Raw genomic sequence first — 17,122 nt, 5'->3', positions numbered from 1 at the left:
GGCATGGCTGAGCAAAAAGAAGAAAGTTAAACTCTTGTAATTAGATATTTTCATCATTCATCCAAGAAAAAGAAACTGTGCAGGTCACTTCTAGAATTATTCTAAATCTTAATCATCTTCGTAGAATCATAGAATGGTTTGCACATTTGGACATCTTGGTGAGACACCATTCAATTTACAAACGTGTATATTCCAGAATAGGAACATGTTCTATAAAAGGAGTAAGTCAAAGTGGGTTACGTTTACACAGAGTAATTTCAAAATTCTCCAAATTTCAGGAAAAATATTTTCTCAGAAATATCCATATTTCCCCCACAGCATTTCAGCCACGTGCCGCAAAAGGAATGAAGATTTCACCTGAGAAAATAAGTGGTAGGAGCAGCAAAATAACGCAAACACCTCATAATAAACAAGAAACGCAGGGACAATACAAACATGTTCTACCATCTGCTTTACTTCCAGAGTGATGCTCCCAATAACTACAGCTTCTCCCTGATTTCTTCCATCTATGATCTCTACCCCTCATGACATTATTTTGCTTGTTGTTTTTTCCTCTTTCTTCTGACTTGTAGTCTCAGTTTGCTCACAATATTTCGCATATTACGTATCAAGAATGGTTCTCATGGACACAAACAGCCACAGGTAACTCAATGGAGTTACCAGCTGTAGTAATCACTACTTCTGGGAGGACGTTTTGGTAGACTGAGGAGGCTGGTCTTGTTGGGTTGGTTTGGGGCTTTTTGTTTGTTTGTTTGTTGCTGGTTTTTGGTTTGGTTTTGTTTTTTTTTTTCTTTTCAAGTGTCTCCACAGTAAAAGCAAAAATGCAAGAAAACCCCACTAGCCATAATAGCAAGTGAGCCCTTTGGTAACATCATCTTTTTCACAACTACACTACATTCTTACGCCTACAATGAGGAGCAGCTTCCTGCTGCATCTTCTTCTGTTTTCAGACACAGGGACATGGTGAACATCACATCACAGAGCCTCTTCTGAAAACAAAGGTCCCTTGGGAACTTAGTGTAGGCTCCAGGTCAGAAGATTTTGTCTTTGACTTTTTCTGTAATGGCTCTTTCAACCTCTGGGGCTATCACATTTTCATCTTATATATATCTTTAATAAAACCAGGAGATGGGAAAGACAGAAACAACACGTCTCAGTGGAATACAATTCAAATAAAGTTGTTAATAATAAATAATATATTTAGTATTTATAGTGCTACTCCTACCTAAGCCTGTGATTACAGGCAATGCCGAGATAAACAGATAAAAGAGAGTAGTAGTGAGGCTATTAGGATTTTAAATTTGCCACAAGGCACAATCAGGTATCTAAATAATAAATATCAGTTTAATTTCTTCAAGCCTGAATCAGCCAAGATATTAACACTGAAAAGTCAAGTTCTGAAATGGAAACATAAACTTAACCTTGATTAAAGATGTAGCAAACTCCCTAAGCAGAGCAGCCACCATCCCTTGTGGACAGGGAGCTTTTTGGTTTTCGGGCAATATTTATTGTGTCTTTTATTTTTAAATCATAGATCTATAGAATACTTCTCTGTATCCTGACACACTAAGTACGATGAAGTTTTCTTGACCAACAAGAAGCTCTTCTGTCAAAAAAGAACCTGTCGGTCATGTCAACATAGACAATTTTCTAGGTAGAACTGCAATATAGCACGTAACTGAAATTCAATGCATCTGTTGTATTTCTTGTCGCCAAGGTTCTAACGTTGCAGCAGCATCTGCTATCACCTTTCCAAATGATTTTTTTGAAGTGAAATTGGTACATTCATTTTACTTCATGACTTAGCAATTGCATCGAGGACAAAGTATAGTTTATAGGGTTATACCAAGGTTTAGTTAGTCTCATAACTACAGAAACACAATGTATTCTGTGGCCTAGGTAACAGGAATTCTGTATTTTCTACAATATCTTGTTCTTCAACTGCTACAAAAAATACACAAAACACTAATATCCACAGTACATGACGTTAACTTTGATCAATATAGTATTTTATACTTTGACTGCATGACCTTGCCTTCCTTTCTTACAGGTGAACTAGGCAAAAAAAAAAGGGAGAGGTGGAGCAATTGGGCAATTGTATCAAAGCACGTTGTACAGATCAAGGGCACAGTGAACTCTGATAGTCTTAACAGAATCTGTAAGTCATTAAAATTCCTATATCCTGTTCTTATAAGGAAAAAAAATGAACAGACAAAGGCACAACAGGAATCTATTCTCTTGACAGCAATTTAATAATAAAAGAAAATGTTCTGAGCCATTCTCATTACTGCTTGGAAACTTTAATCTTGAGGACTTAGTTTCTGTTCACAAAAACCTTCAGATCCCTTTATAAACTACAGAAAGTTAAGGGAATATTTGTATTTTAATTATACATTTAAACAGTTTGGAGAGTCAGACCCAGTTTGGAATAGTGTTGTGATGTCTAAATGAAGTGCTTTTCAAGTAATATAAGACACAGTCTCAATACACTGATAGTTTGTCATAGGACATTCATCTGTATTCTTTGAAGAATGGGAAACCTTCGAAGGAAATATTTTCCCATATGACATTTTCGCTGTATTGCTATAAAAAACTCATAAAAATGCTAGTCAGATTTTCTGTTGTTGGCTTCAATGATCATGCTGTTTATGCATAAGTATGTCAAATAAACCCCACATCATGGAGTCAAACCCTCCATTCTTAAAGCAAAAGCATCCAAACCATCAACCTGCTGTGGACTTTACTGGTTGTCTTGGCCTCTTTTTAAAGTATAACTAACATGAAGTAGAGATGGAATTAACTTTGTAAATCATTCACTAACCAAAGGGAAAGGAGGTAACAGAGAAATAAATGAATTTTGCCTTTCTCTACCCTCTTCCATCAGCTATTTCGAAGTCTTCCAGATGACACTTGGAAGCCCAGACATTTTAAGGAGAACTGGAACTTCTATGTAGAAGAATCAAAAGAATAATTGGTATGCAAGAGGCAAGACCAGCCCTCAGAAAAGCGTGTTTTTGCTGCATAAGAAATGAGAAACAACTTCACAATCAAGTATTTTATGTAATTCAATGCAGAAACTAAGTTCATGTAGGATACTGTTATATTGCATTGTTAATTATAGAACAATGTGACTTGTCTACAAGAGAAAATGCTTCAGAAAGTTACTGAGAGTTGACTAGATTATTTAACTAACTAAATACACTGTTATGTTCACTAAGCTTTCTAGCTAATATTGGGTAATAAATAGGCACATTCAACTATTTTTCTTACACTACAGTCACTGAAGATAAACAAAGAAAAAAACCCAAAACAAAATAAAATGACCTGCTTGGATGTTACCAGCTTGAACCATAAGTCTATAAACTGCACTGTTTTTAAGAAAATCATCGTTAGCTGCATATTTCATATGGTAATTGTACATAACCAGTTTATGAATAACAACGGCGGTGTTTTTAGCTTCTGATTTCAGTGCCACTTGAGCTATGCAGATTTCAAAAAGCTTATGAATATACAGATAAACGGAATTGTTCTGAACATCTGTAAGCAAAATATGAAAAGCTGTTTCATACTGAATGAACATCCTGGGTTGTCTACTGCTGGCCAAAATTGGTGTATTTATGCACTAGGCTAACGCACTGAAAATAGCTCAAAATCCTTCACGCACTCCAGGATGCTTTTTCAGATTTTTATTGGTATGGCTGTCACCATAAAATGTAAAAATAATTTTCTAGCGCTATATTCGTAAGCTTCAAAGTAACTCAATTATCTCTTAAATGTCAATTACGCAAGGCAATACCCTATCAACTGACAGGAAAATCTTCAAATGACCTGTCCCACATCTGAGCAGGGTAACACTGAGCTGAACTCTTCAAGCAGAGTCATGACTGTCCTGCCTCTCCAAGGGAGAGGTGAACCATGCTGCTCTTCAAGGCTTCTGAGGTTGGAGGTTTGGCTTAAGTTTTCATGGGGCACCAACACAGTGCCCTAACAGTTCAGCCATGACCTGGGTGCTGTAAGAGGAACCTTTCAGTACCTAAAGGGGACCTACAAGAAAGCTGGAGAGGGACTTTTTACAAGGGCATGTAGTGATAGGACAAGGCGTCATGGCTTTAAACTGAAAGAAGGGAGATTTAGATTACATACAAGAAAGAAATTCTTCCCCATGAGGGTGGTGAGGCACTGGGACAGGCTGCCCAGGGAAGCTGTGGATGCCCCATCCCTGGAAGTGTTCAAGACCAGGCTGGACGGGCTTTGAGCAACATGGTCTGGGTGAAGGTGTCCCTGCCCATGGCAGGGACTTGGACTAGATGATCTTTAATGTCCCTTCCAACCCAAACCATTGTATGATTCTGTGAAAGAGGCCCACCTCAAATCCTGTGTTCAGTTTTGGACCCCTCACAAGAAGAAAGGCCTTGAGGTGCTGGAGCGAGTTGAGAGAAGGGAACGGAGCTGGGGAAGGGGCTGGAGCACAAGGGTGATGGGAGCGGCTGAGGGAGCTGGGGGTTCAGCTGGAGAACAGGAGCTGAGGGGAGACCTTCTGATCTCTGACCTGCCTGAAAGGAGCTTGGAGCCAGGGGGGGTCGGGCTCTGCTCCCCAGGAACAAGCGCCAGGACCAGAGGAAACGGCCTCAAGTTGCGCCAGGGGAGGTTGAGGTTGGATCTGGGGAACAATTTCTTCCCCAAAGGGCTGTGGGGCATTGGAACAGGCTGCCCAGGGCAGTGCTGGAGTCACCATCCCTGGAGGGGTTGAACAGATGCTGAGATGAGGTTCTCAGGGACATGGGGCAGTGCCAGGGTTGGGGTAATGGTTGGACTTGATGATCCTGAGGGGGTCTTCCAACTGAAATGATTCTACAATTCTATAATTCTATGATTCTGTGATTCTATGATTTAGATTAGATATAAGCAAGAAACTTTTTAAAATGGGGTGGTAGGAAACTGGAACAAGCTGCCCAGAGTAGTTGTGGATGTCCTGTCATAGTATGTGTTCAAGGTCAGGTTGAACAGGGCTTTGAGCAACTTGATCTAGTGAAAGACAACGTTGCTCACAGCAGGGAGGGTTGGAACTAGAAGATCTCTAAAGGGTCCTTCTAACCCAAACCATTCTATGATTCTATGATATAGAACATGCATGGATCAGATGATAGACACATGATCAAGAACAGTTCTTGCCTCCATGAATATCCAAGAACAAGAGACCGGAAAATCTTATGCCTCAGCAGGCACACACTAACCTGCCTCCACAACATGTAGGCAGAGCATAGGTACATAAATCAACACTGCATGGCCCACATCTTTATCTCCAATAGAAGTATGGATTGTGAATGTATGTATAGATACTTTAGATCTGAATTAGCTCTTCACATATAGGCCTCCAGTTACTTTTGTGATGTCTAAGGGCAGCTGGGTCATCCACAAAAAACTGTCAGACATGACTATAGCGTGGCTATAGTCTCAGACGTCTCGAATGCCATGAAATCCTACATTTAGGCAACTGAATCAAAAAACCCCATCATTGGTTAATATGTTTTGAGTGACCTTAGCATGGGGAAAAGAATAAATGGACTCCATATTGCCTGAGATGTAGCTAACCATGTCCTTTAGAAGACGTGTTAAATGCTTCATCCAAAGAATTGTTGCTTATTTTGTTCAGAATAGAGTGCCAGAAAGGTGCTGGACTCGAATAACTTTCCTGCAAAGATTCTCAGGACTGCATGGGCTGAAAGCAAAGCCCAAAGTGTTGCCAAGTGGAGACTATTTCGATGTCTCTGATGGCCTTTCTAGGGCTGGATTTACAGGACATGACTGTTTTTACCATAGACGTCATCTTGCCAGAAAAGATGAATAAGAAAGTGGCAATCACACAGTGCATAACTGAAGTCGACTATTTCGTAAGAATTGTTCTTGCCAGTGAAAACTATGGCAACTAGAAGCAGTCAGATGGCAATAGCTGAGCTCTCTTTAAAGAGCTTACAAAAAGTATGTTAAGTGAGTTCAAAGACAAAAAAAAAAAAAAACCTGCAAAAAAAAATTCAGAATAAAATAGGGGTAGAGGAAGCTAAGTAGGAAAAAAAATATCATGGAGAAATCAGTAAATTCTCTGACTCAGTTCAGCTGCACAACTGGGAACAGAAACGTGTACTACATACACGTCCCATTTATCTTTGCACAGACAAGACTATGAAACACGTGTTTATGCTTCTGGATATCTCTGAGAAAAAAAATCCTTCAGTGTCCAGCATCTGGAGGCATATAAGCATCTATAATGCATATGTGTATAAAAACAAGCACCAGAAAAATAACCTCAGCTATGTTTTTGCACTACAAATCCAACTAGAAAAGCTATCAGAAAATAAACTTTAAAGATTTTTCCCATTTCTTTATGCCAGGATTCTTACTATTTAATGACCATTTTTCTTTTCGTTCATTATTGATAAAATACAACACAGAAATAAAGTAGCTACAAAAAGCTTTCAAAGTATCTCAATCAAACGCAAAGCTCACAATACCGTGGAGTTATTCTGAAATATTATATAAAACCAGTATATACTGAACAGAATTGAAAGAGCTGTTACCTTTTTTCTCCTTCCCTGGCTACATAATTTTGTCCTGTGTTCACATCTCCCCTTGGCCAACAGCCAGCACTTGGTATCTTTGGGGAAACAACAGTCCATCACAAATACTCTTGGTGTACTAGAACCATGAGTGAAGTTGTGCTACACATCTTTATTTATATAAACAATCTAATTATTTAATATCCAGGCCATTAAACAGAGTGGGCAATAATTACCAGACACGTTTTGGACCACATATGCTTATAAAAAATTGCACATAGTGCAGGCAAATGATGGAAGTCCAAAATACGAGACTGCCGAAGTATTAGGAAGAAATGGATCATTCGGATAAATAAGAACGATTGCGGATTCTTCCAGAAATGATGCTTCTCATTTTTTGCTATGTTTTTCAGGAGTTCTGGGTATCTATGCATCAGTTAATGCTAAAGGCATGGTGTCCATTTTTTATTCCAGACATTTTTAAATTTCTATATATTAAACATTTTCAAATGCAGGACCATGCCTACTGTTACATGTTCCCCCAAGAAATTCTCCCCAATCTATATGTTTTCTTTAGCATTTATAAGACAATTTGTAATCAGTACAGTATTACCTGTAAAATCAAGGTATTTGGACAATGCTCTTAATAACATGCTTTAACTTTTCGTCAGCCCTGAATTAGTCAGGATGATCATTCTAGGTCACTTCCAACTACAATAGCCTATTCTATTTTATACCACCTTAAAACATCTCTTTTCGCATTTTTTACTATTTCCAGAAAGTTTCTGCTTTTTCAGGTGCAGGTGCCTCGCAGCTCTTCTCCACAGTGACTAAAGTGTCCATTATTTGTTTGTTCCACTAAACTTCTTACACTCTTTCTACCAAGCCTTTTATGACAGTTTGTCAGTGACAACAGCACATCAGCTCCAGCATTTGGCATAAAAAGTGTTAACAAGAAAATAAAACAAAAGAAAATCTCCAAGCTGTTCTCCAACAGTGAGTATAGGGAAGGAAGAATTTGCTTTAACAGGAACATCAGTCAGTTGTCTGCCAGTGGTTCTATGTTTTAGATAACAGAAAGAAACTGTACTGGGGTATTAGTACTGTAAAGGATTAGTATAAGAGTGCAGCGAAAAATAAATGTGAGGGTTTGGTGTGGAAATTACAGGATGCTGTGCATTGAACTGTACAAAAATTTAACAAATTATTAATAATAACAAAAATGAGAAGTTTAGACTTCTCCATACCACCTCTTGGTTATGTGGAAAGAAAAAGAAAGAATGTGTGCGTTCATAGTCAGATAAAGAGAAAAGTAAAATCAAAACTTGCGCTTTTTCTAAGGAATACATTTGCATAATTTGAAACAGAATTCATTTCCTGAAGAAATTATTTTTTCTTTTTGCTCAGAATCTTTGTACGTATACTACTTTACCAATTATTAGGGGCTAACAATGGGACAGGCACACCATTGATTTCATTACAGTTTAGGACATGAGGCCAATAGCAGGGTTGAGTAAATACCAAATCTCTTCAGTTGCTGCAGTCACTCTTCATCGTCACTCATAATCTGACAGGATTCTGCTCACAATCCTTAAAAACCAAAGAGAAAGACTTACCTGAACAGACCTCTTTGTAGGTAGGATTTGGAGTGTATCCTCCCGCGTAACCCACTTGAGTGGAGTAAACTCCCTTCTGACTCCAAAACTTCCGCTCGGCTCCCCAGAAACAGCCCATACCTGAATATTACATAAAGTACATATTGTTATGTCAAAATTCGCTCAATACTCAACCAGTCATTTGGACATTAATTGATACAGGTCATAGTGGAAGTGACATCTATAGCCAGCACATGATGGTCAAATGTTTCCCGAGATTATGGATGGAGTAAATATACTGAGAAATCCGTTCTGCGTCAGAGCGCAACTCAAATCAAGCTTTATTTGTGCTTCTGAATATTAACATGTCACAGAGGACAAATCCTATAAGGGTTCAAAGGCCCAAACAAGGAGAATTCTCATGCATATTAAAAAAAAAAAAGTTACTTAAAAGGCAATTGCACTATTTGTACAGCACCATTTTTGCTTTAGTTGATTAGCAAGCTGTCAAAACACAATAATTTGTATTAATGGCAAAGAGTTAATTAATCTTCTGCTTTGAGGCATACGCAGTCTTAAATGGTGGCAGTAATAATGGATTACATTATATGCTGTATAGGGGGGAAAATGCTTTAGTTTAAAAATTTCTGCATGCCGATACTTGATGTTCAGACAAAATTTTGGTAGTCAGTCACCCATGTGGCAAATTATCAAAGGACATCAGGCTGTCAACAGGTGTAAATTAGCAAAACTCTCCTGGCAATAGGAATCAAGAACATTGTATGAAAGCCAAGGGGAAGGAACAAACAAGACTTACATTCAAATTCTCTGATGGTTTAAATAGTTAAAAGGCTCTAGCGACAATTTGGAGGACTCCTTAAAGCTGAAACATGTCATATACACTCTAGTATTGTTTTGCTTATCCCTGATTATGGGTGATGTATTTTGGCTTTCAGCAATAACATATTTCCTTTTATTATTTCCTTTACTAAAGAATTTGAAATAAATGGTTGTAAAAATAAGATAAATATTAAATACACTAAAAAATCCATGATCCACGATGGGTTTTCTACTGACAACACTGCAGATATGACAGGTTAAAAGAATTACAGAAATGTTCCTTGAAAGTGCAGCTAGAAGAACAAAGGGGTCCCTTCTATCAACCACGACGGCTCACAAACGCATATTCTTTCTATGAAACCTCAGAGATTAGCTTCAAATTAAGGAAACTTATGTTGACCAACTTCTGTCTTTGCAGTTGTAATGCGCCAAAATTACAGAAGTAATAACCCAGATTTCTCCTTCTAATTCAGGTGTCCAAGCAAGATACATAAATTAGGCGCCCAGCCCATTCTTGGAGACCACGGAAACAGCATCTCCTGAGGACAACTCAGCCACAGAAGATATAAATTGCTAATCAAATTACAGTCATTCTCCCTTGACTACAGAGATGGCTATGGCGATTAGACTTGAGTTCCTCAGCTAAATTAGGCTGGTGCCAAACTGCTGTAGGACCTCTCTTGAAATTCCCTCCCAGTTTTGCAAGAAGATCAGGAATTCTTATTTGAGGAATTTTTCAGGCATTCACACATCACCTCTGTAATGCTAATTTAAATTAGAGTGTGTTTCTGTACATGAAGTCACTACTTTATGTCAAGTAAGTCCAAGAAGTTCTCCAGTAATTATGCCTCTCGGTCTAGTCAATTGATAAAGGGTGAGAGAGTTTTTACACATCACTCTGTCTGTGTTGCACAGCACAAATGTCAGATGTGGTCCTGTCATTGTCCAAATCAAGAGTGTAACTAGAGAACACCAGCAATCCCTGAAAGTCAGGTTTCCTTCCCACACAAGTTGGCACTGGCACTGGGGAGGCCAAACCTTGAGTCCCGCGGTCAGTTCTGGGCCCCTCACACCAAGAAAGGCCTTGAGGTGCTGGAGCGAGTTGAGAGAAGGGAACGGAGCTGGGGAAGGGGCTGGAGCACAAGTGTGATGGGAGCGGCTGAGGGAGCTGGGGGTTCAGCTGGAGAACAGGAGCTGAGGGGAGACCTTCTGATCTCTGAGCTGCCTGAAAGGAGCTTGGAGCCAGGGGGGGTCGGGCTCTGCTCCCCAGGAACAAGCGCCAGGAGCAGAGGAAACGGCCTCAAGTTGCGCCAGGGGAGGTTGAGGTTGGATCTGGGGAACAATTTCTTCCCCAAAGGGCTGTGGGGCATTGGAACAGGCTGCCCAGGGCAGTGCTGGAGTCACCATCCCTGGAGGGGTTGGACAGACGGAGATGAGGTTCTCAGGGACGTGGGTTAGTGCCAGTGGCGGGTTAATGGTTGGAGTCGTTGACCTTGAGGGTCTTTTCCAACCAACATGATTCTGTGATTCTAAGTCAGAGCATGTATGAGGGCACAGTCCATGCCCATGTCTCATCCCAAGCTGGGTCACCGACGAGAGGGAGCCCAGAGCAGTGCACTGAGAAGTTCTCCTTGCTTCACTGTGAGGACAGCCTTGGAACACCTAGTTTAGATCCAGCCTTTGAGTCTAACCAAATAATTGCTTAGAAGTATATTTTTATCCATGTTTCTCATACATACACGTAAAAGTGCATGTGAACACAGGTACATCTGCAAGTTCCTTGTAAAAATACCATATGCCCCCTGACAAAATTCTGTTTGCAGTCAGTACATTTGAGTGATGCGAGGCATGCAGGTAATACTCATTAACAATACTTTAACATGGAGGGTATGCATGACTTTTTTACACTGTAACAAAGTTCAGAAGGAAACACAAACATATGTGGTTTTGGGTAGGAAGGCAAATTCCAGTTAAAATAAAACCCTTGATCTTCATCATTCCTGTCTGCAGTTCTTTACTCCTCATGCCCAGCCTTTGAGATGTAAGTAAATCTTGACTACATCTTCATACTGCTTTTTCCACGAGGATGTTTGGAGGCATTACAGAATTAGACTGTGATGAAGAATCTATTTGATAAGTGCATCTGATTTTGCTGAAGTCAACACAGAAAACATCATTTTTAAAAACCATGACTGGGACAATTGTTTAATTATGTGAAAGGCCTGTTGTATATCAAATCTACAACAGACTGAAAAAAAAGGTATTTCCATTCCATTTCCAGATAGCGAAAAGTTAGGAACATAGGTTTTCCATGGCCATCCAGTCTGCTCTAACAGACATTGTTCCTTCTGGTAATCATAATTTATTCTGTCAACCAAAGAAAATTTGGTATTTAGATAAGCAAGCCCAAAGGAGGATGGAGGCAGGATCCATTTAAATCTCATCTATCTTAAATTTAGATATTTACCTACACAACACTGCCCAGTTATTCTGCCTGGTTTTTTAGGACTGTTGAAACTTGGTGGTCTCAGAAATCATTGGGTTCTTCTCTACTTCCCAGAACAGTGTCCACTAAAACATGCTATCTTGAAAAAAATGGGCACCTTTCAGTAGTTTTCTGGTGGTTGGATTTAGGCAGAGAGCAGAAAAGGGAATCGGAATTCAGATAGAAGTGGGCAAACTTAGGCTATATTGGACTGCTTCCCAAGGTGCCTTTGATTTGTTTTGTGGGTTGTTTGTTAGATCCTAAGTCCGTGTCTGTACGTGAAGTGCCAAAAATAAACCTTAGCCCAACGCTAATACTCAGTGCTGTGCATCCTCAGTATTACAAGGGAAGTTTGAGCTCCAGCTGCCAAAAATCCCAGCTGGTTTTGCAGCAGGTGACACCAAGACCCTTGCAGAAAGGACCCTCTAGCAAATTTATCAAAGTAATGTTGGTTGGACAAGCATCCTGAGGGGTGGGGATGAGCTTTTTCATCTATGCCAAGGAATTGTACACAACATATTCCACTCGTGAGTGCAAAGGAGTGACCCAAAATTAAGGACAAAACCCAAATTCAAGTCTGGGTTCACATACAGGCCCAACTTCAAATACGACGAAGAAATTCTCATTCTTTTCCTATTTTAATGCTCAATAAATCACTAACTAACTGAAATTACTCGTCATCTAGGTAGGGTTCACTGACTCTCCTTGATCAATAATTATCATTTAGGATACTCTCATGGATCGCTCTCTGACCTGTTGATTTGACCTAGTGACCTACATCCTCATCATGGTTTCTTCCACTTTTTCTTCTCCATAACCAGTTTATGTCTAAATTCATTCTGCCCTCCTTGCTCTGCGAGACAGACATTTGATTCTTATGGTGAACTATTCCCGTCGTTTCTCTGACACCTTGTGCAAAGAATAAATCCTCACATCCACGAGAACAGCTCAAATTGAAATCTTTGTCACAATAAAACAACCTGCTAGTAAAGGGACGTAATTTACAACAACACAACACTAAATTCCTTTCCGCAGCATTAATACATTCAGCGGTTGATGTTTGTTATGCTGCTAAAGTGGTGCCACATTCTACAGGGAAACCATCACAAGGAGAGAAATATTAACAATAAAACCCCACGTAATATTCCAGACTTAAGACACATCAGCTCATGGAATGCATGTTCTTCAGAGCACCAGCTGCCTTAAGCCATGTTTAATGTGAACAATGATTATCAAAATAGGGAAATAATCTCAGTTCAAGACTTCACATGCTCTTGTAGTACAAAAAAGTATACTTTCCCCAATTAGCGTTACTCCAGTAAGAAAATGGAAGAAATATATAATTAAAATAATTAAATAACAGAAGAAAAAGAAAAAAAACCCAGTAAAATATAGTAGGTAAAGAAACATAAAAGCAAAATAAGCCAGTCATAATTTGAAACTAGAAAACAGGAATGTGATTTTAAACTATTTATGCAATAATTTGCATAATCCCCAGTACTGATGAAGTGAGCGCAGCTTTAGAGTTAGACAGAATTCCGGACACATTTCTAACAGAAACGAAAAAGAAAAGGAAATACAAGGGAACATACTCATGTTCCCAGAAAAAAGTATTATTTGAACATAATGGGTATTGCAGAAGGGTGTTTAAGCACTGAAGATATTTGTCACTTTTTAATTGCTAATTTGTAAAACAAAAACTATTATTTCAGTGATGGGTTTTGACTGACTTAATTGGAATTTAAAAAGACATTTAAAGATTTTTTTGCTTTTGAACTTCAAACACCAACAGGTTCAAATGGCAATCTTTAAAGGTTCATTCATCCCTATAAATAATAGTTTGGGAATAAATGCTAGCACCCCTATTCCTTTCTAGCACCCACATCCATTTTCTCAAACTCTTCTCTTTCTATATCCACACACATATACATCTTCCGAACAACTCTTTTTGTACCCAGCCTTACGCTCAGTCAAGGAACGTGTGTTTCCATAGGCAACCCAGATCATCTGCAGATTTGTAAAAAGTAGTTAGCAGAAGCTGAAGGATTTTTCTAAAATAATGAAAGCAAATTGTTACTCTGATAAGAGAGAGAAGCGTCCCTTTGTTGATCTCTAATAGCTTTGAAATATTCAGAGAGAATAATCGAAGCCCAGGTGTTGACTTTCTAGTGAGATAAATAGCTTTAAAGATTACGTTACCCATATTGACTAGGTCTCCATTGACTGCAACAGGAGCTTATACATTCAAGGATTAATTTAGTTACCTAAATGGAAAAATTCAGGGTCATTTGAGATGCTTTAAAGTATCCAAGACATCTACCCACACAAGGCTGACATGACACAGGACTAAGGAGAGCCAAGTGCCCTTCTTGAAAGGCATCTTGAGGCCAGGCAAAATGTTCCCGAACATCTCAGATGTAATTTTTTGCATATTTTAGGGCAAAATAAACAAGCCCATACCCCATACGCAGACACTACAAAAAGCTGAAAGTCTTGGAATCTGCAGTTGAATCAAATCCCCCAAAACATTGTGATTTGTGTCTGATAATTGCCTATTTCTCATCCTCAACTATGAAGAGACTAGTCTGACCAGCTAAGCTGTAGAAGTCTATGCTGAAGCACAACCTAGATGAATCCTAGGCAAAATTACTAATTACAAAGTCATCTATCCTCCTAATAATGTCTGTACCTTGTCATATTCTTTATTTTTGTGTACTGCAAGCAGTAGCCATCACGCAGAACCAAAAAAACAGATTGGAAAACTTGTTTGAAAATTATAGAATCATTTTGGTTGGAATAGACCCTTAAGATCATCAAGTCCAACCATAACCTAAATCTAGTAATAAACCATGTCCCTAAGAGCTTCATCTATATGTTTATTATGCAACGTTCAGGGCACGTTCTACACTCCTACAAGAAACTCCATGATCCTGCAAAGGTAACATTTACTTGCCTTCGTTCTGATCCCCTTCTCCAACATCTGTTCCTATCATATCTTTGAATAATATTCAGCTTCCATGCAGGTTCCCTGATGTAAATTCCTATTTATGATTCCATTATGTAAATCGGCACCAGCAGTAAATTTGCATCAGAAGGGCATTCCTGATCCAAACAAAAACCTCACAAGGTGCACCCATTCTGTGCTAATTAAAGTCTATTAAGTTCTGGGCTCCATAGCTGCTCAACGAGGCTGATGCTTCAGGGAATCTCAGCTTTCCATTTAAAGAAACTCACAGCAGGTGTATTGTTTTTATACACTGGCTAATTTTAATATTTTCTCTAAGACGTGTATGCATATATGGTATTTTCATTTGTGGAGCATTATTTTAATGCCTTTGTCCTTTACTTTTGGGCATCGGGTGCGTACACAACCCGACCTCTGCCTGACTACTCAGCAAACTTTCGCTCCTGCCAGCTTTATTTACAAGCCTTCTCTCTCCCTTGCTGCCCCAGCAGCCCATCAGGACATCCAGAAGAGTCTTTTTGTCATATTCCGAAGAATGAATGCATTATTTCCTTGGTGTGCCAAGTCTTTTCTGGCCCACCGCCTACAATCCCGACACCCCCGCCCCACAACACGTCTCCACATGGCAGATTAAGAAGCCGTTTCAACACCAGGTTGATAGCGACGCTTCGCCGCAGAAGATGAACGGCAAAGGATACGGATCCTGCTCCTCCTTCTGTTAACAGGATTTGAGAATGCATGACGCCACTAAATAGCGGAAAATGTCATTTTTAAATATAAACTCAGAAAAATAAAACGTGCTGGTACGCTGAGAGAACAAAGAGCGACGTGCGCTGGAAACCTCTTCCCCAAGCCCAGATCAGAGGAAGTAGAAGGAAAGGATCCATCCAAAGCTCAGGAGGACACTAGACAGAGGAGAGCGGCTTTTGTGCCAGCTTGTGTTCTGAAAGCTGAGAAGTAATGATGCTGCCAGCTGCTCAAATGCTACAGTACCCAGCCAAAAGTAGCTGGGGGCACAGGCTGCTTCTATACATCGAAGCATTAAAGGATGGCCAATATTCCATCCCACCAACCTACCGCGATGCAGCATCTCGCCGGGAGCTGAAGACACAGCTGCCAGCGTCCCCGCTTCTCTTGGCCGGTACAGGACTTGGCCCAAATTTCGAATACGATTGATTTAGTTACCTCTATCAAATCTGGAGAAGGAAATGCTCAGCTGCTTTGAACTGAAATGATTTTTTTTTTCCCCAATTGGAAGGAATAAATTGAATCTCAGCAAGTTATATACCTACATAATAATGTTCATTTCATACATTTCCGCCAAATACCGAGTGTGATTGGCATTTTTCTCTTAGAAAAACTGTGCAGAGCAGTTGGTACAGCTGATTGATTGAAGTCAGTCCAAGTACTGATATTTCTAAGTAATGAGCCAAAGAGATATTTACGCTGTGTGCTCTGAAACTGTGGGGACCGTTAATTTTCAGTACTTCATAGGTTGAAGTGACTTCACCACGAAAGACCAGGGTGAGATGTTGCTGGGCACCGTCGTGTTCCCTCCCCTGAAGAGAAGATGGGCAAGGAGGCAACAAAGAAGCTGTGATGGGACCCAGCAGATATCCCAGTTTGGACAACTGGGAGATCAGGATGTCCTGGCAACCTAGAAGAACATTCAGCCTATATCTAATCTATATGCACTGGTCATATGCCTGGTTACAATAATTTTTCTTGATTTTATGTAACTCGATAGCAACAGACTTACAGAAAGTTAAATTTTATTCTCTACAGGGAAATATGCCAGTCCCTTTGGCTTCACTGTGATTGTAGAGACGAATCCAAAAGTAGAACTGGGTCTCAAAATCACATGTAAAGTGAGTGAATACAGCTTTGTTGAACACTTTTATACTGCCTGTGCACTTACACAACAGTTAATAAGGGCCTGAAAATCTAAAATGATCAAAGCCACGGCCTCATAGGCACCAAGATAAAAATACAGCGTGAATTACCCCAGAGTCTTTGTTCTGAATTTTTTCAAATTCCTGTTGAGAATTTGGAAAGAATTCCAGATTCAGATTGAAATGCAATATCATCTTCTACACAACACTGGGATACGTGGGGCGCTTTGGTGAGCCAGCTGGATGCATATAGGATTAATGTTATCGTTCAAGATTTAAAGTAAAATTGTATTATTGATGTCTTTAGGGGTTTAACGTGCAGCAACCGCAGAATATTTGAGCAATCACAGAATATTTGAGATCACTGGAAAACAGTCAACTAAGAAATGGTCGGGAGGAATATTACAAAAAAAAATTAAAAATGAAATGGAGAACAAGCTCAACTGAAAGAAATAAAACTCCTGATGACAGATGGCATTAAGCGCATGATCTTCCTAGATAAGCGTTGGCTCTAATGCTACAACAGGGTTGATAAATATGTTGAACAGCTTGCCTGGGGCAAGTCAAACAAAGCCCTCAGCAAGAAATTCAAAAATGCAGTTTGCCTAACAGAGCAACTAAAGAGGAATTTCTTGGCTCACCATTTTGCCAAGATGTGTTCTGTTCACACTGCATGAATTCCCGGAGAAACTGTTGGGTTTGCTTCTTTTTCCATAGGAGAAGCAGAAGCCTCGTGTTCATTTAAATTAACGAATGCCCAGGCAATTCATTTATGCCTGTGCCGTAGCTGC

At 39.6% G+C, this 17,122-nt stretch overlaps 1 protein-coding gene across 2 annotated transcripts in view; it reads right to left on the bottom strand.

The window, feature by feature from the left end:
• MSRA (methionine sulfoxide reductase A) overlaps nt 1-17,122 on the bottom strand; it is a 302,120-nt gene that overhangs the window by 148,921 nt on the left and 136,077 nt on the right. For both annotated transcript variants that reach the window (XM_065631686.1, XM_065631687.1), the window contains one exon: nt 8,171-8,290. In XM_065631686.1, the coding sequence (XP_065487758.1) occupies nt 8,171-8,290 (120 nt within the window). The remainder of the gene's footprint in view (nt 1-8,170; nt 8,291-17,122) is intronic.

Source organism: Caloenas nicobarica, chromosome 3 (genome assembly GCF_036013445.1).
Source record: "Caloenas nicobarica isolate bCalNic1 chromosome 3, bCalNic1.hap1, whole genome shotgun sequence".
NCBI classification, from domain to species: domain Eukaryota; kingdom Metazoa; phylum Chordata; class Aves; order Columbiformes; family Columbidae; genus Caloenas; species Caloenas nicobarica.
The sequence above is the reverse complement of the archived record's forward strand: the minus strand, read 5'-3'. Positions and strand labels throughout refer to the sequence as shown.